The 25,618-nt window shown below is 51.7% G+C and overlaps 1 protein-coding gene across 6 annotated transcripts; it reads right to left on the reverse strand.

Annotated features, from left to right (window-relative positions):
• Nucleotides 1–1,540: 1,540 nt before the first annotated feature.
• ZBTB21 (zinc finger and BTB domain containing 21) lies at nucleotides 1,541–21,159 on the reverse strand. 6 transcript variants are annotated; one of them, XM_072807062.1, is made up of 3 exons: nucleotides 21,031–21,159; nucleotides 7,386–8,977; nucleotides 1,541–6,785 (listed from the first exon to the last, which is right to left on the reverse strand). In XM_072807062.1, the coding sequence occupies exons 2-3, from the start codon at nucleotides 8,962–8,964 to the stop codon at nucleotides 5,791–5,793; spliced, it is 2,574 nt and encodes an 857-aa protein (XP_072663163.1). In that variant the 5' UTR covers nucleotides 8,965–8,977; nucleotides 21,031–21,159; the 3' UTR covers nucleotides 1,541–5,790. The 6 variants fall into 6 exon arrangements, with proteins under 6 accessions (XP_072663163.1, XP_072663160.1, XP_072663158.1 ...); XM_072807059.1 differs by adding an exon at nucleotides 10,153–10,294 and having other exon boundaries at nucleotides 1,541–8,977; nucleotides 21,031–21,142; XM_072807057.1 differs by lacking the exon at nucleotides 21,031–21,159 and adding exons at nucleotides 10,153–10,294; nucleotides 20,138–20,443 and having other exon boundaries at nucleotides 1,541–8,977.
• Nucleotides 21,160–25,618: the final 4,459 nt, after the last annotated feature.

Here is a 25,618-nt window from a genome sequence, read left to right on the forward strand (position 1 = left end):
AGCTGAGTGCGAATCTGGGGACGTATGCAGGGACACCCAGCGAGCGAGCGTCTTCTAGTACAGCTGAGAATAATTGGGCGCTGTCTGCAGCGTCTGGCAGGACTCCTCTATCAGACCTCGACCCGCCCTTCCCCTGCCCAGCGCGGCCCCAGCACAGGGGCAGCTAAGACGGAAGGTGGCGAGGCCGCAGCTCTCGGGCGGCGATGCGTACACTCAGGCGCCTACGTTGAGCTGCAGCGAGATGCGGGGCAAAGGGGTCAGGAAACGTGTCCTGGAAATGACCGAACCCAAACGGGACCTCAGGCATTCCGTTGGGCAAAACGCAGGTGACACAGGTGCTGTGGGGACAACGCACTGACCGAGGGGCCCGACCCTGGAGGATGGGGCGGACGGCCCATCGCGGACGCTACGGCAGGGCTGCGCCAGGCGTGACCGTGCTCCTGTGGCAGTGTGCAGAGTGTCCCTCTCCAGACACACGCCCCGAAGGACTTCCCGCCACTCAACCGTCGCAGCTCACGGAGCTCAACGTGTTCGACAGAGCCGAGGCAGAGCCTCTGGCTGGGGAACACGTTGCACGGTGGCACCGTGGTTTGGCCACCACAGGCATTTACTGTCCGGAGCGTGTGCCCAAGACCGGGGAGGACGCCACAGGACCGCGACAGCCCCAGACCCCAAAGGGCCTGTAATCACTACGAAGAAAAGGCCACAGGAAACATTTTAAACAAAACAGCGTTTGGTGGCCATTTGGGTAGCAGAGCTGAAGCGGATTAAGACAAAAATTCGTAAGGATGCCTGGATGGCACAGCTGATTAAGCATCTGACGCTTGGTTTCCGCTCAGCTCCTGATCTTGGGGTCGTGAGATCGAGCCCCGCATTGGGCTGTACACTGGCTGCAGAGTCTGCCTGCGAGTCTTCCTCCCTCTTCCCCTGCCCCTCCCACTTGTGCTCTCAAATAAATAAATAAAACTTTAAAAAAATTATATCGTTTGTTCAGGGGCGGTGTGATCATGAAACTGCTGTCCGGAGGCCCCCAAGTCTGCTGTCCTCGGTCTTAGGGGATCCGGTGAGCAAGAGTGCCCGGGACGTGCTCCTTCCGTGCCTGCCGTCAGCCTGCTGGTGGTCATCGGAGATGCCCGCGGCGTGGCTCCCCCTCTCGGGGGAAGCTGGAGTCCCGGAGGGAAGGGCCTGGTTCGGATGACCTGGGGGCCGTGAAGATTATGCAATGAAGCTAGATTATCAAGCACTATGCTGAGATGTCAATGTCTATGCACCCACCCCCACGATCCTTTCAAAGACTAACGTGAACGGTAAAGAAAAAGGTGGACAGGCAAACGTGATTGCTGATGTAAGGTTTTAATGAGCACGTAATTGTGGCGACCCCGGAACCTAGCTCTCCAAGCAGGCTGCGGGCGCTGGGGAAGCACCTGCTCTCAGGCGGCCACTCCCGTGACTCGCCCGGAAAGGCCCTCGTCTGTACTTTCAGAAATGTATATGCTACTAATCGTCATCAACGTCCCAAACAGACCAATGAGACCAGGACTCAAAACAAAATACAGTACAAATTTATTGACTCCAATCATTCTTAGTCAAGATTTAAGCAAAGGAAACAGACAACAGAATTGGATACAAATAAGCGATGGATTAACATTAGATAGAAATCCTATTTTACCGTGAGTTTTTCAGTTCCAAAAAGCTCATTCCTAAATAAAATTGAACAATGATTTAGTCCGCTAAGGCATCTGACAACAAAATATACACAATTTGCTTATAACCACTTTTGTTTCATAATAAGGGTTATTCAATGAAAACTTTGAAAGTATTGGATTAATGTCGATTAAGAAATTATCCCTTTTTGGAAATGAACATTAACCAAGTATAACTTTGTGGAGAATTTGAGAACAGCACTAATAAATGACTAGAGAGCACTCAATTAAGTTATTTTCAAGATTTACAGTAAAATACTTTGGTTCCCAAACATCGGTCTCTGAAAGGAATTCCTTTAAAAACCTGACACTAACCCATGCTTCCTCCTCTGGAACGTAAACACGAGCGTTCAGTCTCCCCCAAGCCGCGCGAGGAAGTGGGCCCCCCCCGCGAGGGGACACACGGGAGAAGCACTGAACAAGCACATTAACAATTATGGAAACATAAAACTTCTTAAAGTGCTAAAGCCACAAAAGAAAACCCTATTTTTAAAACTTAAAAAAAAAAAAAAAAAAAGGCCAGTGTTAAAGAACTTATTAAATGTATTAGCATTATTTAAATAATGACGCTTTTCACAATTATTACAAAAAAAAACATCAAGGAGAGATCAGAAATGGGACAAAAAACAGACTTGTAATATTCCAATATGAATTAGTGCAATTTATAAAGAAACCGGCTATGCGTGACATCTAATTATTTTCATGGTAAGAAAATTCAGATACCTTTAATTCTGGATTCTGGTTGTACACACACGTCCGTACACACACACACACACACACACACACGGAGACAGAGGCCGACTGCAGGCCCGTGGCTCTTGTCTCTCCCGGCCCAGGGCCGGCCGATGGCTGGCCTGCAGAGGGAGATGCCCCCTGCCTGCAAGAAAGGGCTCGCTTTGCTCGGGTCTGACAGCTTCCACCCTCATCAGCGCCAATGGGTGCTGCATGTGGATAAGACTCCCACTGGTTAGTAAGGGCTGGAGCCTTTTTTTTTTTTTTTTTTTTAAAGGCTGTTAACGATCCCCTCCGAAACAGAAAACCGAGAACCACACACGTGCCCCCGGCAAATGCAAAACCACGTCATGGTCGAACTCGTGGTTGTGTATTTTGATAAAACAGGAAATGCACACTAGCCGTAACTGGTTTTAAAGGTGAATATTCTGCTAAGTTGAAATATTACTATAAAAGAAAATGCACACTATCTGCAACCTCCATTGCCTACCTTGATAAAAAGGCGTTTTAGGGCGTTCCTCTTTCCCTCTCCCACATCGAGAAAATGATTCGAGAGCAAGTTCTCAGATTAACAAAGAATATATTAAAACATCTTAACATTCTTTCCACAACTGCATTAAAAAAAAAAAGGCATCCTGAATCCTTACAAAGAATACTGAGCTTTCTATATTTTCAAACATTAATTCTCCTCAGAAAAAAAACATTTTTAAGAATACCTTTACCAGCTGGAGTCCTAACAACGAAAAGACCAACCTGTCCCACAGACTGCTTGTCCGCTGTCTGAGATTCATTCTTAAACGAAGCGATTCACGAGTCTTTCGTTATTTTACTTCCTAACATTTAAAATAGTCACAGGAGTTTGGAAGCGTATTTTATTTTTCTGACCACCAAAATAAACTCTCTCAGCCTGACGCTTTGAAGGTAACAGTATAAAAAGTAATAGAAAAACCAGAACTGCATTATAAATGTTTTTGGTTCAAAATTTTATTCGAAATCTTATGTTCCTTGCCTAGACAAAAATGTGAACGAGACAAAACACTGGCAATTTTCAAAGTCTAACAGATACGCTGAGCCTATATTTAGATCAAAAATATTTTTATTTTTTTTTTACTGATTAACATCATTAAAAAATCTTCAAAAACGTAGCATAAAGGTTCAAGTCCTGGGATACTGAATTTACAATGCCAAGGTAAGGTGTGGCGTGGAATTACCGCACACACTCTAACAGCCAGAAGCAAGGATTACTCTGAGGGAGACTGTCTTTCAAGGAAGCGACAGCTGCCAAGGTGTTCAGAGTAAGAAACAGCACATTATACAGGGAATTAATTCAATGAGCAATATATCCACGCTGATGTTTCAGGTAACATCGTACGCCTTAGTTCTACCTTTAAAATGCATAGATTTCTTCAAGAAAATATAAAGATGGCCAATAACTGGTTACTGCAACTTCATTTTATTTTCCTTTCTGCATCAGATTTAAGTAAGAACAAAAACAGGAAGGGACCACTCAAATGTTTTGGGACTTGTGATAGTTTTCAAATGGAAAAATAAAAGGCAAAATTTCACATGCAGTTTCTGTAATCCACAAAGCCAATTAGTATTTTACGAAAATGCTTGTGTTTCAATAAAAAGTTAGCATGTCTTTCCTATCACTGGCACGGAATGTAGGTGACGAGATCGATGAGCACCGAGCTCTTTTCTGCTGCAGCGGTACACACTTAAGTACTCAGCAAATTATTTCTCAGTCACAGTAATTTTCTTTTTTATTTGAGAGAATAGCTTGTAAAAAAAAAAAAAAAATCAACAAAGTTGGGAATCTTCATCCATAGCACTACCTTAAAAGGATTCTGTAGTTTCAACCGTTATTTCCACTTGTTCATACCTAACCCCTCGTTTGCACAAGTGAAATAGAAGTTTTCCCTTTAGAAACACCCGCTGAGCTTCGGGTGACACCTACAAAAGCCTTTTAATTATAACTTATACAAAATAGAAAGAAAGAAAAAAAAAGAGGCAGCCCAAACCCCATGGGCCAAAATAGGTAGCAAAAATGAACTCTGGACCCTTGATAGTGCTTTAATACAGGTTTTTGAAACGTTAAAGCAGTGACTTAAAGCAGAATGATTGCACTAAGGACATTTTACCACAATAAACTCCAACAGATTCTAACAGAAACAGAGGCAGGAAATGGTACGCTGCGAATACTGTTCTTGAGGGCGCGTGGGGACCGCGGCGCGATGTTTTTCCCCTGCTTCCCATCCTGGGAAGTCCACGCCAACCCGGGACTTACAGCGGCTGTACTGACCGGGAGCGTGGGACCTGGGTACCTAAGTGTCTGTCCCAACCTTACTTGTTCCACTAATGCTGCTAAATTCAAAACGAGGGAGTGCCTTATGCCACCTTTGTGTCCTGTCCCAAATGCACTCGGATCTCCCACCGGTGACAGCATAAATCGGAGGAGACCAAACGCGTCCAGTCCTTCCAACGGTGGGGAGGGCTGGGACCTGAGGCACGCGTGCACAGCACAGCAGTTTCGATTACGATGCCTGTCGCCACGGAAACTTTTGTAAATGGGCTCGGAGGCCTTCCAGAAACCCTCACGTTATTTCCCAAATCTTCCATCATTAATTATATTAAATGACCCAAGAGCAAGCTTTTGTTATTTTATAAAAATCTAAGTATTACTATTGCTGATTTAAATTTCTCACAATTTTCATACAAAAAAATTTCTACAAGACCACAAAATACCAAATATTTATTGTTATCAAGTGTCAGGATAACTTATTAAAGTTGAGGCTTATCATTGTTTTATTGCTAAAGTATCCTAAGATCTAACTCAATGTTGCAAACTACTCCACTTCCTCTGGGTACGCTGTGGACTTCAGAACGTGGCCGAGATTGAACTAGAACTTAGGTGTCTGATGTAATCAAAAGAAATACTTGAAGAGTATTTCACTGATTGCAAATCAGTATATTAAAAAACAAAAAGAAAAACAAAACAAAAAAAACCCCAAAACAAACCAAAACCCAAAACCACCTCTGGGTAAAGATTATACTGACACCGTGGAATGAGGAACCATGCAAACAACCAAAATCGGTCCAATTTCAACATGAATGAAGTCAAATCATCCTAGGACTGTAGGCCCAAAGCACAACCAATTTTAGGTTTCCTAAGCTGAGTGAGGACATTACTAATTAGTATCAATTTACCTCAAGCTCCTATTCAAGCGGAACAATCTCCAACCTTTATTATTCTCTTTGAAAAAATATTTTGTTTCTTATGGACGTTTCACAACTGAGGCTGAACTCTGGAGACCACCTCCCCTTCTGTGGCGGGTGAAGAGGGACGGTCGGTCTCTCAGTTGTGGCTCTGTTCGTGACTCCAAAGGCTGAAGGCTGTCTTGAATGTCCTGTGGCACAGTTTGCACATGAACTGTCTCTTAAATGTGATTGCAGAGAGCGGGGGTGCATGGTAAAAAAGCGTGTCGGATTCCTGGGGTACAAAGAGCTTCTCCGTGGAGGGAGCAGGGTGCTCGGCCAACCCGGTGGGGCTGTCAGGCTCCAGGGGCTGGATCTTGGGCAGCGGCGGGGGCGGGGGCAGCGGGGGCGGGGACGGAGAGTTTGTGGGTGCGGGGCAGGCCTCTGAGTCTTTATGCGCCGGCTCCTCCGTAGCCTGAGACATGTGGGACTGGAAGTGACTCCAGAGGCGGAAGTTGGTGCGGAAAGCTTTGTTGCACACGTGGCAGATGAAAGGTTTCACGGAGCACAGGAGCTCCTGGTGCCGCTCCAGCTGCTTGTGCGCCGTGAACGTCTTGCCACATTTCTCGCAGGGCCACAGGCTGCTGTCCTTGCTGGAGCCTGCCTCCTTGGGGGCGGCGCGGGCCTCGGGCGCCTCTTCCTCGGCCTCCTCCGCGGGCTCCTCCTTGACGTGGATCTTCAGCTGCTTAGAGAGGCTCAGGTCTTCGGGCAGACAGGAGGAATCTTCCGAGTCAAAGTTCACGTGCTCCGAACAGTCGCTGAACGCGGTGTCATCTTTCGCAGTGACCGCGTGGTTGGCTTTGCCAGGCTCAGGCTGGGCCTGGGGCCGGGAGGCGGCCGCCACGTCACCGTTGTGGTCCAGGACGGGGAGGGAGAAGTTCTCAGCCGGCGCCATGGTGTTCTGATTGTGGACTTCCACCTGGTGCCGCCAGATGCTGAAGGAGGACTTGAAGGTGCGCATGCAATCCAGACACGTCAGCTTCTTGTACTCACACTTACTCTCGTGCTCCTGCTTGAGCTCCGGCGAGAAAAACCTAAGGCTGCAGTAGGGGCAAACGGTTGCGTTCCTGCATAAGCGCTCGTGGTTTCCTTGCTCTAGAAGAGAAGAGAGCTTAGCATTACAGAGGCGGCACTGGTAAACCTCCTTGTTCTCTACCGGACTCTCGAGAGCGACATGCTCTTTGGGCTTGGCGGCTCTATGGACGCCAATGGGCTTTTCTCCCGGGTGCATTTTTATGTGCTGCTTGAACTGCGAGAGAAAGCGATAGGCTTTTCCACAATAAGTACAAATGTATGCTCCTTTGGCTCGCGACCGCAAGTTCCTCTTGATGGCCTGGGCCTGGGAGCTACTCTGCCCCTGGAACCCAGGCTTGCTGCGCCGCAGCTTAATGATCAGGGCCTTCTTAATCTCTCTCTCTCGCACTATGTCAATCAGCTTTCTTTGGAATTTCTCATCCAAAACGGCATGTGAACTAGAGGCCGGTGACGGGTTCTTCACGATGCCGTGCTGGGTCTGACAGTGTGTCCACACTTTGAAGTTTGTGTGAAACCGCTTGTGACAGATGTCGCAAGCGTAGGGCTTCTCGGGGTTATGGTACATGTTAACGTGCCGGTGAAGACCTGCTGTCGATCTAAAGATCTTAAGGCAATGTTTGCATTTAAATTTTTTGTTTGGTCTTGTTCCCTCCAACTCACCAAATTCATCTTTATTCAAGTCAGAATCGGGAAACTCGCCGTCGGGGAGCGGGGGGCTCGGGCCCCCCTGGAAGCTCTCTGCGGACACTGGGGACCCGGGCTCGTCCTCCCTCACCTTCTTCAGCGGCGGCCTGCGGTCCGTCCGGAGCCTCCGTTTGGCCGGGAGCCGGCTCGCGTCTTTCTGGTCGTCTTCGGTTTTCAAGGGGAGGTCCCTGGTGGCGGCCGCCGGGTCCCCCACGGTGACACGGATGATGTCGGAGGGGTCGGCCAGGGGGCTGCGGGGCTCCGTCTTGATGCGAACCTCGGTCACGGCCGGCTCCCCCTCCCTCTCTGTGGACTGTGAGGCACTGAAGGATCTCAGGCGGTGCGGCTGGGGTGCAGGGCTCCGCTCCTCGGGGGCCGCCTTCTCCCCGCAATCCTTTACAGGTGCCTTCTGAGCCACAGCGCAGAACACGGCCCCCGGCACGTCGCTCGCCGCCGAAGGGGGCCCCGGGGACGGCTTCAGATCTATTGAGGGCGAGTAGACAGGCACCTGGCTGTCCATGGATAGCGACCGTCTGAGCAGGCTCTTGACGAGCGGGCCGCTCCTGTCGATGCCCGGCTTCCCGGAGCCAGAGCCGCTGGACGGGACCACCAGCCCCAGCTTCGAGTAGTACAGCAAGTTCCTGTCCTCACCCGGCCCGCCGCCTCGGTGAGTTTCCTTCAGCACGTAGGGGGTCTCCGTCGAGCCTCCGAGGGACAGGACCGGGGGCCGGGGTCTCTTCAAAGCCAGCTCTATGGCTTTGCCTTTGGGGAGCTGGCTGCTCAGACCCGCTTTCTCGTCCATCGGCTCTCTGTCCTGCGGAGGCTTGGAAGGCGGCGGCGCGCTCCTTTTCACCAAACTGCTTCGGGAAGGGTCATCCAGAGGCCCAGAGTGCTCCAGAGGCTTGGCATAGCCCACTGAACCATCTTTCGGCCAACTCTTGTCAGCTAGTGGCAGACTGTGGAGCGGCTCGGCTGCTTTGGGGACATGGGGCTTACTGGTGCTGGTCTTGGCCGCGGCGCTAGGTGAGGGCCGGGAAGTATGGCTTAGGTCGGGTTGATTCTGACTCACAGTTTTTCCCTGTGCTTCGTTTCTACTTTGACAAACAATGACGCTTCTCTTCTGAGAACTGCTTTCATCATCTTCTATGAATATTTTTTTTCTGTTGGGACACGTTGGAAAGGGGGCCTGAGGTGTTTTAGAGACGATGTTAGTCAGGAAGGAAATCCCAAGGCTGTAGCCCAGTTCTTGCACAGCAGCGAGACTGCTCTTCTCGACAAATAAAGAAGAAGAGTAAATGTAGTTCAAAACGTTATCAAAAGCATCGGGTTCACAAAAGTCAAGCTGAAAGACAGTCTGTGACTCATTCTCCTTGTTTGTGAATAAACTCTGGAAGTATTCACTGCTGGCGGCCAAGACATTTTTATGAGCTCGAAACTTCTGGTCTCCAACAATCAGAAGCACGTCACACAGCTGTCCTTTGAGGCGCTCCTCATTGAGCGCACTCAGCAGAGAGATGGCATGTGCCGGGTTGATGTAATGCAGCAGCCCCTCCATCGCGAGGGCTTACCTGAAAGACAAAGCGTACGATTGTTACGAAAGGTGTGGTGAAAAGCTCTCCACGGGACGGAGCACTCCTCAAGGGCAGGGAACACTCGCTGCCATTTCTCGGGTGCCAGTCCTGAGCAGACCATAGGCAGACACGAGCTCTGTGGGCGAACAATCTTATTTGAACAACATGGCAAACAGCAGCCAGCCGGTCCCGGGGCTCTTGGAGAGCACCGGTCCCCACCGCAGTGGAGGGGGTTCTCAGGACCGAAGACTGTGACCCAGGTATTCTCACAGCAGCACAGAGCCGCTGGAACTCAGCAGCTGTGCAGAAGAGCATGATTTGAAACAAAAGGTTTGCTATCTAGGGTTCTTATCCGTTTGATGCTTGGTTCTATCTCTCTTGGTTCAGAGAGGAAGCATGAAGAATCGAAGCTCCTGAGTCTGTAATTCTGAAAGGAAGTCAATCTTATCACTGGACATACTTATCCACAACGTGAACTGTTACCACTGGGTTGCAAAGAGGGTGTGTGTGTTGTGGGGGGGGGGGGGGGGGAGTGTCTCACTAGACCTTTAAAAAATAGGGAAGAATCTGGAAAGAGAAAAATTTCACTGATCACTACTGTGTCACAGTGTTTAGCGAAAGTTAGAAAGCTCAACAACAGAAGAGCTTGGTTTCTTTCTTATGCTAACCACCTTATAATCTCCTGAATACTATTTTCTTACCAAATCATGTTTTCAACAATAGCACAGAGGAAACTGTGTCCCGATCTAAACTCACTTATTACTAACGGTAAATTAAGGGGTTTGCATTGAGATCTCACTGCGATTCTGTTCCAATCTGAGGTTGAGATGTGAAGGCCTGGTGGCCGGGTGCAGGCTCTGGCAGAGACCCCGGGGTGAGAGGCTGCTTCCCGTCCTGGCCCAGTGCCGCGGCCCTCGCCTGAAATGGGTGGGATGACTGCGCCTCCCTTTTGCGGTTGTTGCAAGGGCTGGACGAGCCAGCATCTCATACCCGGCAAACGTGTAATTCAGTATCAAAGAAAAGGGTCCATATTAATGCCATCCATGCTCTCAGTGAGGAGAAAGCCACTTCACACAGAGACAACGCTGGACGCTTCAAAGCTGACCCTTCCCTGGGGCTTCCATTACTGTAACACCTCATCCCTTTAAAACAGTTACAACATTTAGGGGCACCTGGGTGGCTCAGTTGATTTAAGCGTCCGACTCTTGATTTCGGCTCAGGTCATGATCTCAGGGTCGTGGGTTCCTGTCAGGTTCCGCACAGGGTGGGAGCCTGCTTGAGATTCTCTCTCTCTTCCTCTGCCTCTCCCTCCCTCTAGAAAAATAATAAAACAGTTATGACGTTTATTTTTGAATGGATTCAAACTAACTAAGACTATCGGTGACAGTTTTATCTTTCTCTAGAGGGCAGGTTGTAAATGCACTCAACCTGATACCCAGGACATTGGCAAGTTCTCCTCTGGTTTCAAAGGATCAGCCTCTGCTGGTCAACCAGCAGGCGGGCTCTTCAGAACAGCCCACAAAGGAGGGTTTGCTAGGCCACCAACCTGGAATAATCAAGCACGGTACACAAACTTCTTTCCTATTATTGATTCCCCGCTACGGTGCCGATTCAATTTAATGGGCTCAAAAAAAAAAAAAAACAAAAAACAAAAACCACAATTTAATGGGCTCAGAGACATGACTGCTTCCAGGGATGACGCCCCAAGCACATGCCCCGAGGTTCTGCTCATTGCTGCCCAGTCATTTCATATCAGTGGCAAATTTTAATTCCTCTCAGTTGCTTAATAGAGACTTTTCCCCTTCCTTTTCTGTAAGCCATTTTAATTTTCCCCTTAATCCTACTACATCTCAACAATCATGCATTTATTTATGCACCCTCTTGCCATCTTTCACAAAGATCAGCAGAGAAAGAAATGACTTGTTATGCCACATTTATAACTCAGCTGTGTACTGAACACTGTTTTTAGTGCTAATAATTTTGAGAAACCTAGTTCAGATGTTGCCACAGGGAAAAGCGACAGATGCAAAATTAAAAGCATGGACAAATATTTTTAAAAGGGTTTCTGACAATCAACTTAGTGGTTTGAAACTAGCAATTAAAATCATAAACTGGGGCAGCCCGGGTGGCTCAGTGGTTTAGCGCCACCTTCAGCCCGGGGAGTAATCCTGGAGACCCAGGATCAAGTCCACGTCGGGCTCCCTGCATGGTCTCTGCCTCTCTCTCTGTGTCTCTCATGAATAAATAAAAATTTTTTAAAAAAATCATAAACCAACTAGGACAGAGTAGAAAACGTCAAAATGGGCAGCCCGGGTGGCTCAGCAGTTTAGCACTGCCTTCAGCCCAGGGCGTGATCCTGGAGTGCCAGGATCAAGTCTCACGTCGGGCTCCCTGCACTGAGCCTGCTTCTCCCTCTGCCTGTGTCTCTGCCTCCCTCTCCGTGTGTCTCTCATGAATAAATAAATAAATCTTAAAAAAAGAAAAGTCAGAATGCCTCAAACACAGGAAGGCTGAGACCTCGTGAAACATCAGTCTCAGTTACATGCGCACACGTCCATGCGCATGAGCACGCACGATGCACTCCTTCCTGCGACCCAGGGTCAGCACAGCACACGTCCACATGTGTGAGCATGCACAATGCACTCGTCCTGGAGTCTGGGTCAAGATGGTGAAAGTCAGTGCTGTAGGCTAGTCAACCTCTGAGGCTCAGTTTCTGTCGCTGGAAGACAGGGACCACAGCAGCTACCACACGATGCCACCAGAGACTTTAAGTGAGAACACAGAAATTGCTGCCATTTACTGAGCACCTATGACACACTACAAACTGTACCAGAATTTCACAAGTCACTCATTCATTCACTCATTCAACAAACTGCCACTTGAGAAGGTCTGAAGAAGGCAAGGAGCCCTGCAAGCAGAGGGAGGAGCCCAAGTCACAGCAGGGCTGGAGCAGGGAGCTGCGGGGGAGATGGGGGGAGATGACAGGGGAAGAGGCAGGAGACGCCGAACCGCAGGAGCTTTCCACCAGAAGCGGAATGGACGGTCAGATTCATTCTGTCTCCGAAGGATCACTCTGGCTATGCTGCCGAGGATGGCCCTAGGAGGCAGGGAAGGTGGAAGCCGGGAGGCCAGCTGGGCCTACAGCAATGATCCGGGTGAGACATGATGAGAGGCAATGGTGCCTGGACCAAGGTGGTAGTGGGGGTTAAGGTAGTTACTGGGATTTCTAATGGGCTGGCCAGAGGGGACAGGAAGGGGAGGAGTTAAAGAGAGCTCCAAGAATTGTGCGAGCCGCTGGAAGGACAGAAACATTGGTTTAGATTTTTTTCAGGAATTCGATTCTGTGTGCAGACACCTACCCATTAACATGCCCTTCACGGGCATCTCTTCTTGCTTCATTCTCCCTACAACCTTTCCTGTGTTTCCTGGGATCACGTCCCAAATAAACAGCTACTCTGAATCCTAGGCTCAGGATCTGCTCTTGGGGGAATCCAAGGCACCAAGCACCGGGAAGCACAGGTGTGGGCTATCGGACTGTGTGAGGACCAAACCAAGTGAGAATCTCCGAGTCCCTGGACATGAAGCAAGGCGACTGCACACCGTCTGCACCTTACTGCTGTATACCAAAAACATGGTTCAGAAAAGCTTCCTTCTTTTGCGGTCTTCAAATTACCACGCTCCCTGCTTTTCTTCCAAGTCACCACTTCTACCCCCAGGCTCCTATACTCTTTGAATGAAGACATTTGGGAATTAGGAAAAATAAGTCACTCAGAGATGAGTTGTAAGAGATATAGTCACTGTCCCTGAAAACTGCTTAAATGCTACTCATTTGGCTAGGCCCTCCATTTAGTCATCAGCGAGACTACCTATGTGAAAAGTGGGCACGCATACCAAATTCCTGACACATGGGTGTGGGCGATGCTAGGGAATCACCGGTTCCACTCACTCCAGCGCCAACTGGACACCTAGTGACAGTTACTGTTTGAGGGCTTCCTAGACCACATACTACCATCAACACTTTTACACCTTGACTAAGTATTTACAGCAACCCTAGCAGGCAGGTAGCATGATTATTTTAGGGATGAGAAACCCAGGCACAGAGAGTCAAGTAACCTGCTCAAGGTCCCACAAACAGCGGCACAGCAGGATTCACACTGGAGGCTGCAGCACCAGAGGCCACACTCTCTAACCCTCACGCCACGCTTTCTCCAGCCTCCTCCTCTAATCCACACAGAGATATCTGAGCTGGGTGCTGTCCACAAGCCTGTTTTACAGACAAGGAGATGGAGGCGACTGGGAGGGTGCGCACCGGTGAGTGACTGGTAGTGAGATGGCGGTGGGACAAGCTGGGAGGTGGCTCCCGGGTACACAGAGGATGGAAGCTTGCCAAGCAGGGGCCTGGCTTACAGCTCTCAGAGACTCGTACAGTGAGAATAGGACAGGTTGGTCAGCACATGCCAGGGTATGGAGTCCCGGATGGGACATGTGCAGAGGGACAAGTGCAGCGCAGGTGATGGCATCAGGTGTGGCTCCGAGGCAGTTCAGGGTAGGCTTTCTACAGAAGACGCGGCCTGAACAAGCAGGAGTCAGGAAGGAATGGTGAAGGGCATTCCAAGGGGAGGGGCAGGGTCCAACAGCACAGAGCGGAGGAGGAGTAGCTGGCTGGAGCACAGACTGGTTGGCTGGAGCACAGGGTGCACGAGGGGAGGGCAGGCCATGGGGCTGCGGGAGGGCGGACACCAGGAGGGCCCGGAGGGCTGAGCTAAGGCCACCCCAAGACCCTCAGAGGAGATGGACCTCCTCTGTCCTCTTGGGCAGCCCGGGACAAAGTCTGGAGACATCCGGAGTGACAGGAAAGCGAGCGCAAGGTATGCAGGCTCCTCACCCTTCTCCGCCTGAAGCCCTTGCTTTTACCTTTTTCATTATTAAAACTCAAAAACCCTGGGCCCTTTCTTGGTCTGGCTGCAAACAACTAACGTTTTGGAGTTTTGTGTTTTAAGGACGGTAGGTGTATTTACTGAGTTTAACAACTTAACTAAAAAATATAAAATGTTCCATTAAAGATGCAGGCCCTTGGGCAGCCCGGGTGGCTCAGCAGTTTAGCGCCCGCCTTCAGCCCAGGGCATGATCCTGGGGACCCGGGATCGAGTCCCGCGTCGGGCTCCCTGCGTGGAGCCTGCTTCTCCCTCTGCCTGTGTCTCTGCCTCTGTGTGTGTGTGTGTCTGTCATGAATGAATAAAGAAAATCTTAAAAAAATAAAAGAAATAAAAAGAAAAGATGCAGGCCCAAAGAGGGGTGGAAATCACAACCACCGCATTTCACAAGCTAATTCAGCAGAACCCTTGGGGCGGCGGGGTGTGCGGACTCAACGCCCAGGCCCTTTGCTTTTTCTGCTCCTCAGCCCTCAGGTAAGGCCGACCCTGTGGCCCAGTGTACCTCCTCCTCCACAAATCCGCTGGCTCATCAAACTCCAACTTCTCATGAATGTTTCAATGGTGAATGACCAGGAGCTCTGACTTACAGAAGACAGCGCATCACAAATTGCAAAGCCCTTACATGTAAATGCACACTGCCACCGAGTCCACCCCCCACTCCTTTTCCCCTGCTCGTCTCCACCTGACTCATCACTGCAGAGTTCCTGCTATCACTGTAGTCATAGTGAAAAGCCTTGGCGCTCTTAAAAGGAAAGTGGGTGAAATGTGGACCGAAGAGTCATTTACGATGGACAGAAAGAGCTGAGCGGAAACCCCCTGGGAAAGCCAGACTCTGAAACAGGGCTGGCGAGCTATGGCTTGGATCCTTGCACATGCAAATCTTCCAGAACTCTGCCTGAATTGTTCCTATTTCATGTTGTTTCCTGGAATTTCAAAATGAGAATCTTTACAGTTAACAGTTCATGGAACTCACAGCTCCATGGAAAAGACCTTCAAATCAATATTTGTCTCCAGTCCTGGCTCTGTCCCCTATCAGGTACGTGACCTGCTAAAGGTCACTCGGCCTCTCTGAGTGGTAGTGCCCGTCCCTGTTAAATGGGTTAGCCCTACCTACCGATCGGACCTTTATGAAGAACAAAGGCGCAGGCTGTCCGCCAGGTCCTCGTGTATGTAGTGCTTCGTATATGGCAAGCACACGTTTTATGTCCTTGCGGCCTTCCTCTCCTCAATGTTTATAGTTCCGGATGCTATAAATCCTAAGAGAGGCTGGTGACGGGAGAGGAGTGAGCTGGCCAGCTGCCTGTTGTCCAGTGGCACACATTCCCGTGACAGGGCAGAGACACATAAAACCCCAATAGGATGAAGGATACAAACGATGCTATGAGAATACTGATTTCAGGAAGCAGTGAATTTGACTGGGCAATGGGAGGCTGGATGAGCGCACCGTGGGGACCTCAGGGAGGACTTGGGACTCCCCGCTCACTGGACTATTTACAACAGCGAAGGCTCCAATCTTCACATTTCTACTGCACAGAGTCTTCAGACCCACATCTGATTGTGCCAGGACTTAAAAACTCCCGAAGGCTTGCCCTGGCCTCAAGTTCCAATTCCCCAGCATGGCTACAAAGCCCTTCACAACTGAACCACAGAAAATTATTGTATACCCACAGCTCAAATTCCTCAGGTACCAAATGCCAAGAGAAGCAGGGATCCGTGTCTTACAGAAACCAATTCCAGGCAAATTTCCTCTTTACAAAAATATTACATCAAGGAGTTAAGATTTTTAAGGGGAGCGGAGGGAAGGCAGACAATTCTGGAATACAGAGCATTCTGGTGACATGCACAGAAGAAAGCAAAGCATGGCTAAGCACTAGGCTAAAAGGGCCCCAGCGGGTGAATGGGGGGCCCAGAGAGGGAGATGGGAGGGACCAAGATAACCTTAGGGCCTCTCTGGTTCTGGAGACTGACAGTCGGGTGGTGTCAGAGCTAAGGTACATTATACACCAAACCTGCTCCAAGACTAGCCCCTGGTACCACTTGCATAGGAAAGTGTCTTTACAACCAAAACATCAACCTGAAACTGAACTCGGCCCACGCGACCCTTTGGAATGTTGGGGACTGCTCACATAGTCCCAATCACGCCACCAGAAAAAAGAACACGTCAGGAAGCAAACAGCCGGTCAGGAAAACAAAGCACCTACATGTGACTTTGGAGCGTAAGCATACATGCAGCTCAGCCCCAATCCCTCACGTCTGGACGGAGGCCGGACTCCCCACTTGATTTTACTATGCAAAGGAGACAAGAAGTGCTGAGTTGGCTTTTCACTCACTTGGTGACAATGCAGATATGCAGAAATTGTCTAAAGCTTCTCAGATTTCAAAGCTAGCTTTCCTTAGCGCATCCTTCCGGGGCAGGAGGGGCAGGAGTGTCCGCCCCTCCCGAAGGTCCCATCTCACCCAGGGTTTCAGTCTCTCACACTTCGGGGTGTGCCCCTCACGTGCACGGGGATTAGCAGCGCGGCCTCTCTAGTCCTGCTCTGGAGTCCTGCTGGAGGAGGCCTGGGTTTGGCTGGGGAAGAAGCACCCCGTCCCAGGAGTCTGATGAGCGGCTCTCCCCAGGCGAACGGGCAGGCACACAACCAAAGCCACGCAGACCACAAACTTTCTCCCCGGAAGATGGGCCTGGAAATGCAGTGGGCCAGTGCCCACCACACCGATTCCTGCCAGTTACCTTGGTTTCCGTACTTCCCGGCCCAATTCTTTAGCTCTTCCTTAAACCTCGGGAGCAGCCCTGGGTCTTTACAATAAATTCCTTGTTCTAGTCAAGCTAGCCTGTTTCTGGTCTCATTATTAAAGGACCCTAACTGATACATTTCCAAGTGTTACTCATTCTTCCTGCCCGGCTCTCCAAGTCCATCCTTTACAATCCTGCTGCTAGATGGGGCTTCCTAAAACAAAGCTTCAAACACTCACTGGACATACACACTAGGGAATACTATTATGATTTAAACTTCTTTATTGAGCTCATTATGTGCAAGGCATGGTTAGACACACCTGAAATGCAGGGGTGCCCAACACAGACAAAGCCCTCAAATTCTAGTGGGGTAAATCAGATAATGAACAAGGAAACAAGTGAAAAAGGTAGCTTCAGATCACGCTATAATGGAAATAAACAGGGTGCTATAACCGGGTGGAGGAACTAGGGAGTTTGAAATGCCTCAATTTGACATTTTAGCTGAGCGAAAAGAAATAATAAAATAATGAAAACATGGTTCTCGGGGCACCTGGGTGGCTCAGTGGTTGAGCTGCTGCCTTTGATCCCAGCGTCCGTCCTGGGATGGTCCTGGGATGGGGTCCTGGGATGGAGTCCCGCGTAGGCCTCCCCGCAGGGAGCCTGCTTCTCCCTCTGCCTGTGTCTCTGCCCCTCTCTGTGTCTCTCATGAGTAAATAAAGTCTTAAAAAAAAAAAAAAAAAAAAGGAACACATGGTTCTCCCTTGCATTAAATGTATAATTTTAAAAACACAGACTCTGTGGCTCTGTGAATCTGGTGACAAACTACTTTTTAAATTTACTTTCCCTTTGTTATTCCCTTGTGATAACTTCCTGCTTCAGATGCTGTGTCTCTGGGACATAACCCGAGCGTCCCACTTCTCCCACCACCAGACTTTGAACGTCTAAGATCTCATCTACCCTTCCCCAGCACTCTCTCCTGGATGCTGATCATCTTTCAAAGCTCAGCTCAAATCCAATTCCTCTGTTAAGCCTGCTGCCATGGGCTGGACTGTGACCCCCTCCTGGGGGCTCCACCACACACTGAAGCCCTGACCCCACCCATGCACCTCAGAATGCAAGCATATTTAGCGGCGTCTGGGTAGCTAAGCCAGTGAAGCGTCTGCCTTCGACTCAGGTCATGATCTTAGGGTCCTGGGATTCAGCCCGGTGTCAGGCTCCCTGCTCAGCAGAGTCTGCATCTCCCTCTCCCTCTGCACCTCCCTCCTGCTCCTGTTCACTCTCTCGCTCTATCTCAAATAAATAAAATCTTGGGGCGGGGGGTGGGGGGTAAAAAAAAAAAAAGGACACAAGCATATTTAGACAGTCTTTAAAGAGATCAAGTTTTAATGAGGGCTTTAACGTGGGCCCTAATCCAATCTGACTGGTGTCCCTACAGCGGGAGGAGATAAGGACACACACACAGAGGGACATGCACCTGAAGACAGAAAAGACAGTTGCCTACACACCAAGGAAGGAGGCCTCAGGAGAAATCAACCCTTCCACACCCTGATCCTGGGCTTCCAGGCTCCAGAACTGTGAGAAAATACATCCCTGTTTAGCCCCCCCGCCCCCCGCCCCGTCCGTGGTGCTTTGTTTTGGCAGCCCTTAGCTAACCAACACACTTTCCTTAGCTACTTCAATTCATAATGAGGAAAAGCACCTTTCAACTCCTGTGTCACAGAGTGCGATCATTCACATAACGGGTATACGGTGCCAGATATCGTTAGTTGTGTGTCTTCTCGACAGAACTGTGAGCTGTTTAAGGATGAAAAATCTATTTAACATGTTTTGACACTCTTCACAATGTCCAACATGGTTATCTTGCACGACAATAAGTATTTGTTGATTCTTCTGTACTCTGGTAACCCAATTTAACTCAGGAGTGGAAATTGTGCCTTTCACTTGTTTTCCTAAAGTAAAGCTGGTCCCATCACTGCCTTTTGGAATACTAATTGATCTTCCTATTACTTCCTAGATAAAATCCAAACTCTCCAGACTGAACACTTCTGGTCATAATTTATCTTTCTGCCCTCTCTGGACACTCCTTGCCATCTACCCTACAAACCTGTACACCCCATGCCCACCACCTAACTAACATACCTTTCTTACCCTCCCTTGGCCAACTTTGTCAGCCAGATCCAGCTCAAATGTCACTGTATCTGCAAAGCTCTAGTTACTGTGCCCCCAGCCAATGGCTCGGTCCGATCTGAACTAGCACAACACCCCATCTACCTGTCTGTAGTAACAGCACAAGTATTCTGAGTGACCTGCTTTTCTACTTCCCTCACGAGAGACCATAAAAGGAAGACCGCTTATTTCCGTCTGTGTATCCCCAATGCTTAGCACAGGCCTGGAAATATCTGCTGGGTAAAGAGAAATCGTCACACCCAAGGTCCAAGACCTGCACCTGCTCACCCTGCTCCAACATCTGTCTCAAGAGCTTAGCATGTGGCAGCTGCGCTTTCTGGAGGAGCTCTTGGGGCTCAGCTACGGGGACGCGGACTCCCAAGTCCGTACCTCTGCTCAGACTTCTCCCGGGGACCGCAGGTGCCTGCTCAACACTACCGGCACAGCATACTCCGCATGCCCAGGACAGCACTTGCGGCCCACTTCCCTCGCCCCTACTCCACATCTGCTTGTCCTCACACATTCCTTATTTGGTTAGGTGTGCTGCCAACCAGCAGCTCTCCCAACCCGGAAACCTCTTTCCTCTCTAGCCCATCACCACAACCTGGCAAGCCTCGCTTGTAAACAGCCCTAGAATCAGCTCTTCTCATCCCTGTTGGCTGTGGGGACAGCTGTCCCTTCAGGGATCTGCTCACCCAGAGACTCCCAATAACTCCTCTTTGTTTACACACCGGGGGGGGGGGGGGGGGGGGGGAATCCTCTGCCATAAAACCCTGGTAACTAAGTTCCTTGAAGACTGGGGTTCTCTCCTTTCACCCCACATTCAATAAACAGCGTTGAATGAATGAATTGAACAGAATGTTCTTTTTTTTTTTTTTTTTTTACGCAAACCTACCTCCTGAATTTCTACTTTCTTCTTTAACACCGGCATTTAGGAATACTTAAATTTAAAAGGAATGACAATGAGACATTAGAGGTGGAAAGTGGGGGGGGGGGGGGCAGTTTACTCCAAGCGTCAGAAGGGAGAGGGGATTTAAGAGTTACTGCCGACAAGAAACCCCAAACCGACGAACCCACTTGGTCCTCTTGAGCAAGGTGCACAGAGCATAACGCAGGCTCCTTGGGGATGACTCAGGGTCACGGTGATGAACAATCACTGGTCTATGCTGTAATACGCTGATGCCCCCATGCCAGAGGTGGGAGCGGCGGGGGGGGGGGGGGAACAGCTCCCGCACTAAAAGGACCCCAGGATGCAGCACTGTATGGGGTCTGGGGGACGCCTGCCGGCAGCCCCGAGAGAGCCAGCCTCTGCAAACACCCCACCTCCAAGCGTGCTGCTGAAGCGCACGGTCCACGCGCACGCAGCCCGGGGCTTGCAGGGAGGGCATGGCCCCCGGGTGCAGCGCTAGTGCCGCGGGCTCCCCTGCGCTGGGATCCTTCACAGGACGCTGCTCAACTCCTTCGCCATCCGCAGAACGGACCTCGGCGGCCCCGGCCAGCGGGGGTCCCTGCGGGGAGCGCCCAGGGCCGCTGCTCCCGCCCCGCCCCGTCCCCCTGCGCCTCCGGCCGCGGAATCCCGGCAAGGAGCCCTCTGCAGCCCCGAGGCCTGCGGCCAGCGCCGGGAGCCCCGGGAGCGCCGGGGGCGCCGGGAGCCGGGTCCTGCAGGGGTCCTGGAGGGGCAGGGGCGCGCCCCGGGCTCCACGCGTCCGGCAGCGGGCCGGCCAGGGAGGCGGGCTGGGGCGGCCCCCGAGCGGGACCGACGGGCCGCGGGGCGCAGGCCGCTGCAGGTGCGGGGCCCCCCGCGCGGGCACCCGACGGGCGCACGCGCCCTCGGCCGGAAGGCGTCCCAACCGCTGGGCGCAGGTGCGCGCGCCGAGGCCGGGCACGTCCGGCCCAGGGGGGCACCTGGCCGCGCGAGGAAGAGCCGCCGGGGGCCGAGCATGCGCACTGGCGAGGGCGAGGCCAAGTGCGGGCAAGGAGCATGCGCAGTGTGAAGGCACAAGCGGCTACGTGGGAGCCCGGGGCATGCTCGGTGAGCGCCGGGACCCCGCGCACGCGCAGAAGCGCCCGGAGCCCGCAACCCGCTGGTGGAGAGAAAAAAGAGGAGAGAAATCACCTCAGAGTTACGTCAGGAAAGGCCGCGCTCGGCGAGGAGGCTGTGGCCTCCCACGGGGCCCCGCAGTTCTCCCGGGGCGAGGGGCGTGACAGTTACTCACCGGTCTCCAGCCCCGAGGCAGACGCCGGGCCCCTTTCCGCTCACACTCGGCTCGCGCGCGCCGCAGCCGCCGCTGCCGCTGTGATTCCATCCATCTTGAATTTGACGTCATCCCACACCAGGGATGAGGTCATCGCAGGCAGCGCTCGTCACGTGCGCGGCGCTGTGATTGGGCGCCGGGCGCCGGGGGGCGGGGCGAGGGAGGCGCGCCGCGCCCGGGGGGCGGGCGGGGGCGGGGCTGCGGGGAGCGCGGCGGCCGCCCGCGCCCTTCCGCGCCCCGCGCGCCCCCGGCCGGCCCGAGGCGGGGCTCCGGCTGCCGGCGGGCGGCGCGGCTCGTGCGGAGCGGACCTGGCGCGCGCACCTGTGCTCCCGCCGCGGGGCCGAGCCTCGGGATGGGGCTCGCGGCCTCGCGCGTTCTGCACCCCGGCCTCCTCCGGTGGCCCCGGGTCCCTAACTTGGCTGCCGCGATGGCCCGCGGGCTGCCGGAGCTCCTGCACGGCCCGCGCCAGCCCTCTGCACCCTGCGGGCCGGCCCGGGACGCCGCTGGGCGTGTGCCCGGAGCCAGGGCGCTGCAGGGGCGCCAGGTCGCCCCCTAAAGCGAGGGTTTTAGGACACGCCCTGGCACAGGCGGCGGGAGAAGCAGGCGCCCTGCAGGGAGCCCCATGAGGGTCTCCATCCCCGACCCCCAGGACCACGACCTGAGCGCACTGCAGACGCTCAACCGCTGAGCCACCCCAGGCGTCCCTAAGTTCAGGGTTTGAAGCCGTGGTTGATACTTTCCGAATGCCCTTATTAATTTTTGTAGTGTGATCTTAAAAAAAGAAAAAAATTAAAAAAAAAAAAAAAAAAGGTTTTATTCTTAACCAGTGTCTACACCCAACCGGGAGCTGGAACTCAGAGCCCTGAGGTGGAGTCACAGGCTCTGCAGACTGAGCCAGCCAGGTGGCCCCTAATGGAATCTTTTAAACCTGAGTTGATGCACATGACCCCGGTTAAGAGAATTGATGAAATGTTTGGGGAGTGTGTGTGTGTGTGTGTGTCTGTCTGTCTGTTTGATCGCTTGATTTTTTTTTTTTTTTAAAGATTGTATTTATTTATTCATGAGAGACACAGGCAGAGGGAGAAGCAGGCTCCATGCAGGGAGCCCGATGTGGGACGCGATCCTGGGACTCCAGGGTCACGCCCTGGGCGGAAGGCAGGAAGGCGCTCAAACCTTGAGCCCCCCCCCGGGCATCCCTGGGGAGTGTGTTTAACAAATAATCTTGCAATAGATTTAGGGTGTCTGGGTGGCTCAGGTCATGGTCCTGGGGTCTGCGATGGAGCCCCATGTCAGGCTCTCTGCTCAGGGGAGAACCTGCTTCTCCCTCTCCCTTGGCTACTCCCCCTGCTTGTGCTCACTCGCTGTCTCTCTTTCTCTGTCAAATAAAGAAATAAAATCTTAAAAAAAAAAAAATCTTGGGCAGCCTGGGTGGCTTAGTGGTTTAGTGCAGCCTTCAGCCCAGCTGGGGACCCTGAAGACCCGGGATCCTGTCCCACATCGGGCTCCCTGCATGGAGCCTGCTTCTCCCTCTGCCTGTGTCTCTCATGAATAAATAAATACAATCTTTTTAAAAAAAAATTGCATTAGATTGATAAGAATTGACTTGTTCCAATATAACAGCCCTACTGCCAGTAGTTTTCATTTCACTAATTTTAGGAGGACTCCTAATCTCCAAGAAAGAATCTCACACCTGAAAATTTCCTTCTACCCCTGAGGAAGAACTTTAAGAAGGGTCTTGGCATTTTGGACCGAGTGGTAGGAGAGCGAAAAGTGGTTTTGTACTTAAAAGAAGGCAGGATCCAATGGGATTGCAAGACTTTCCCAGGGCCTTGAGGTTTAGGCCCCCCCCCCGCCCCCCCAGATTAGTCTGGGCCAGTGCACATTGTTATTCCCACTTTACAGGTGGGAAGCCAGGAAGGGTGTGGCAGGAGCCAGGTTTTCTTCGTTACTGTTCTACGGCCCCCGTGTCTCTCAATTTACCTTCCTCGCCAGCTGCTCGGGAAGATGCGCATTGGTGTCTCCACTTCCAGCCACGCCATCAGGCTTTTGCCCTCACACGTCCCTGCCCCGGACCTGACCCGCAGGTCCAGGAGAAACCTCAGGCTTTCAGTTGACCTGTTGGGTTTGTGGTCTCTACCAATTCCTTCTTCGAACCCGCTTGATTCACGGATGCCTCGTTGCCCTGGCTCCTCTAGCTCTGGTCTGACCTTCCCTCCTCCGCCGCCTTTGCTCAAGGCTTGTGTCAGCCTCACACGTGGGGTCTCCTGAGGCTCCGAACTTAGTTACGCTCCCCCACTGCAGTCCCCTCCATCCCCGAGACATGAGCTCAGGTGGCTGAGCTCAGAACTTGGGCACCGTGTCTGCTCCTTCCTCGGGTGCAGCCTATCACCAAATCCCGTCTGTCCACCCCCTGAATGTGCCTCTGAGACTATAACCACTTTTCACCCCAAAAGCTTCCTGATGGCTCTCTCAGCTTCCCGATTTTTCCCTTTTAATCCACCCTCACTTTGCAATCCAGGCGATCTTTTTTAAAAGCCAAAGGTCGGGGCACCCGGGTGGCTCAGCGGTTGAGCATCTGCCTTCGGCTCAGGGTGCAACCCAGGGGTCCCGGGATCGAGTCCCGCATCGGGCTCCTTGCCTGGAGCCTGCTCCTCTCTCTGCCTGTGTCTCGGCCTCTCTCTGTGTCTTTCATGAATAAGTAAATAAAGCCTTTAAAAATAAAAAGCCAAAGGTATCATGCCACTCCCATGCTTAAGTTTTTGGTGGCCCTCACTTGCTCTAAGGCTAACATTCAAACCATGTATGTGATGTGACCCACCAGACTGACGACCTGGCCCACCTAGAATCCCCCTCTGCCCCCCAACCCACCCCCAAACAAGTCACGCTCCGTCTGTTGCCTCTGGGTGTCTTGTGTGTTGTCCTCTCCCCTCCCACACCACCAGCACCACCACCACCACCATTGATGTTTCATCCTGCTGGCTCATGTTAGTCTCCCCTCCCCCCTGTCCCCCTACCCCAGGATTCCACTCCCCCATCCCTCACCTCTTCAGCCTCATTTGGGGTTTGGTTCTCCCCCACTGTGCTCCCATAGTGCCTCATGCAGCTTGTCATACCACTTGGGCATACTCTCTTGGATTTGCCTGCCGGGACCCTCTCAGCCCCCAGTGGGTCCCTCACCTCTTCCTGCCTGGAGCCTAGCACTGTGCCTGGCCTATAGTGGGAGCGCAACCTTTTTTTTTTTTTTTTTTTGTATTACCCATGCCCTGATGCAACCTAACAGGATTTCTTGTACCACATGCATGTGTATTAATATAGAGTTCACACCGTCTATATAGCCAGCCTCTTGTCAGACATCTCCATCTGGGTGACCCACAGCTACGCCACCCTGCAAGCTCGTAGCTGAACTTCCTATTTGCTTCCTCCCTTCCCGGGCCAGTCCGTGTCAGTCCCACGTCTCTAACTGCAGAGCAGCTGGGTGCGGCCCCAGGGTGGGCATGACCTACAAAATGGTACAGAGGTGGCTGCCCTCTGTTCCTCCACTTGACACATCCACAGCCATGCACAGTTGGTTAAGGTACTTTGGGGGACATCTCTTTCCTTCTCTGTCTGCCGGCAGATCCCATTTCTCCTCTGAGAGCCAGCTGCCCGCCTCTGTGCTCCCGTCGCTCTGCTGTAACACCTAGTCATCCCTTAGTTACCGGCTGCTTGCAGGCCAGCTTCTCCCCGAGCTTGTGGGCTCCTTTGATGCAGACACGGCATCTGTTAACCTGTGTATTCCCAGAGTTCGGGGCCTGTTGCTAGGGCTGTGTCCCGGGACATCTGCTCCCGACAGCCAGAAACTGTGTTCTGGTGGTGTCTGCTTCTGGGGCTTTAGTAATTAGCAATATAACTTGGTGTCTTTGCATTTCTTGCACCAAATGAACACAATCCTTTCGTAAACTGGGGGAGGAAGGTCTGTATGGTTTGATAGCAGAAGGCTCTACATATTTAGAAATGGGAAGTTTCAATCAGCTGTGATTCTCTTAACCATTTCATTTTGAGCATGCATCTAGATGTCCAAATCTGCCCCAACTGCAGGTTGAGGAGTTGTCCCTTCGTAAAATTAGGTTTGGGGAGCCTGGGTGACTCAGCTGGTTAAGTGTCTGCCTTCAGCTCAGGTCATGATCCCGGGGTCCTGGGATGGGGCCCCACATTTGGCTCTCTGCTCAGCAGGGAGCCTGATTCTCTCTCTCTCTCTCTGTCTGTCTCTCCCCCTGCTCGTGCTCTCTCTCTCACAAATAAATGAAATCTTTTAAATAAATAAATGAAGAATAAAAAATTAGATTGGAGTAGAGAGCAATATACTCATTTCCTATTGCCGCTGTAACAAATTGCCACAATCTTGGTGGCTCAAGAGAGCTGCCATTTATTGTTGCACGGTTCTGGAAGCCAAATCTGTACCTCTGGGCTGAAATCAAAGACCACGCTCCCTCTGGAGGGTACAGGGGAGAATCATTTCCTTGCCCCTCCTAGCTGCTGGTGGCTACTGATGTCATTGGCTGTGGTCACA

The sequence above is a fragment of the Canis lupus genome, chromosome 30, assembly GCF_048164855.1.
Source record: "Canis lupus baileyi chromosome 30, mCanLup2.hap1, whole genome shotgun sequence".
NCBI classification, from domain to species: domain Eukaryota; kingdom Metazoa; phylum Chordata; class Mammalia; order Carnivora; family Canidae; genus Canis; species Canis lupus.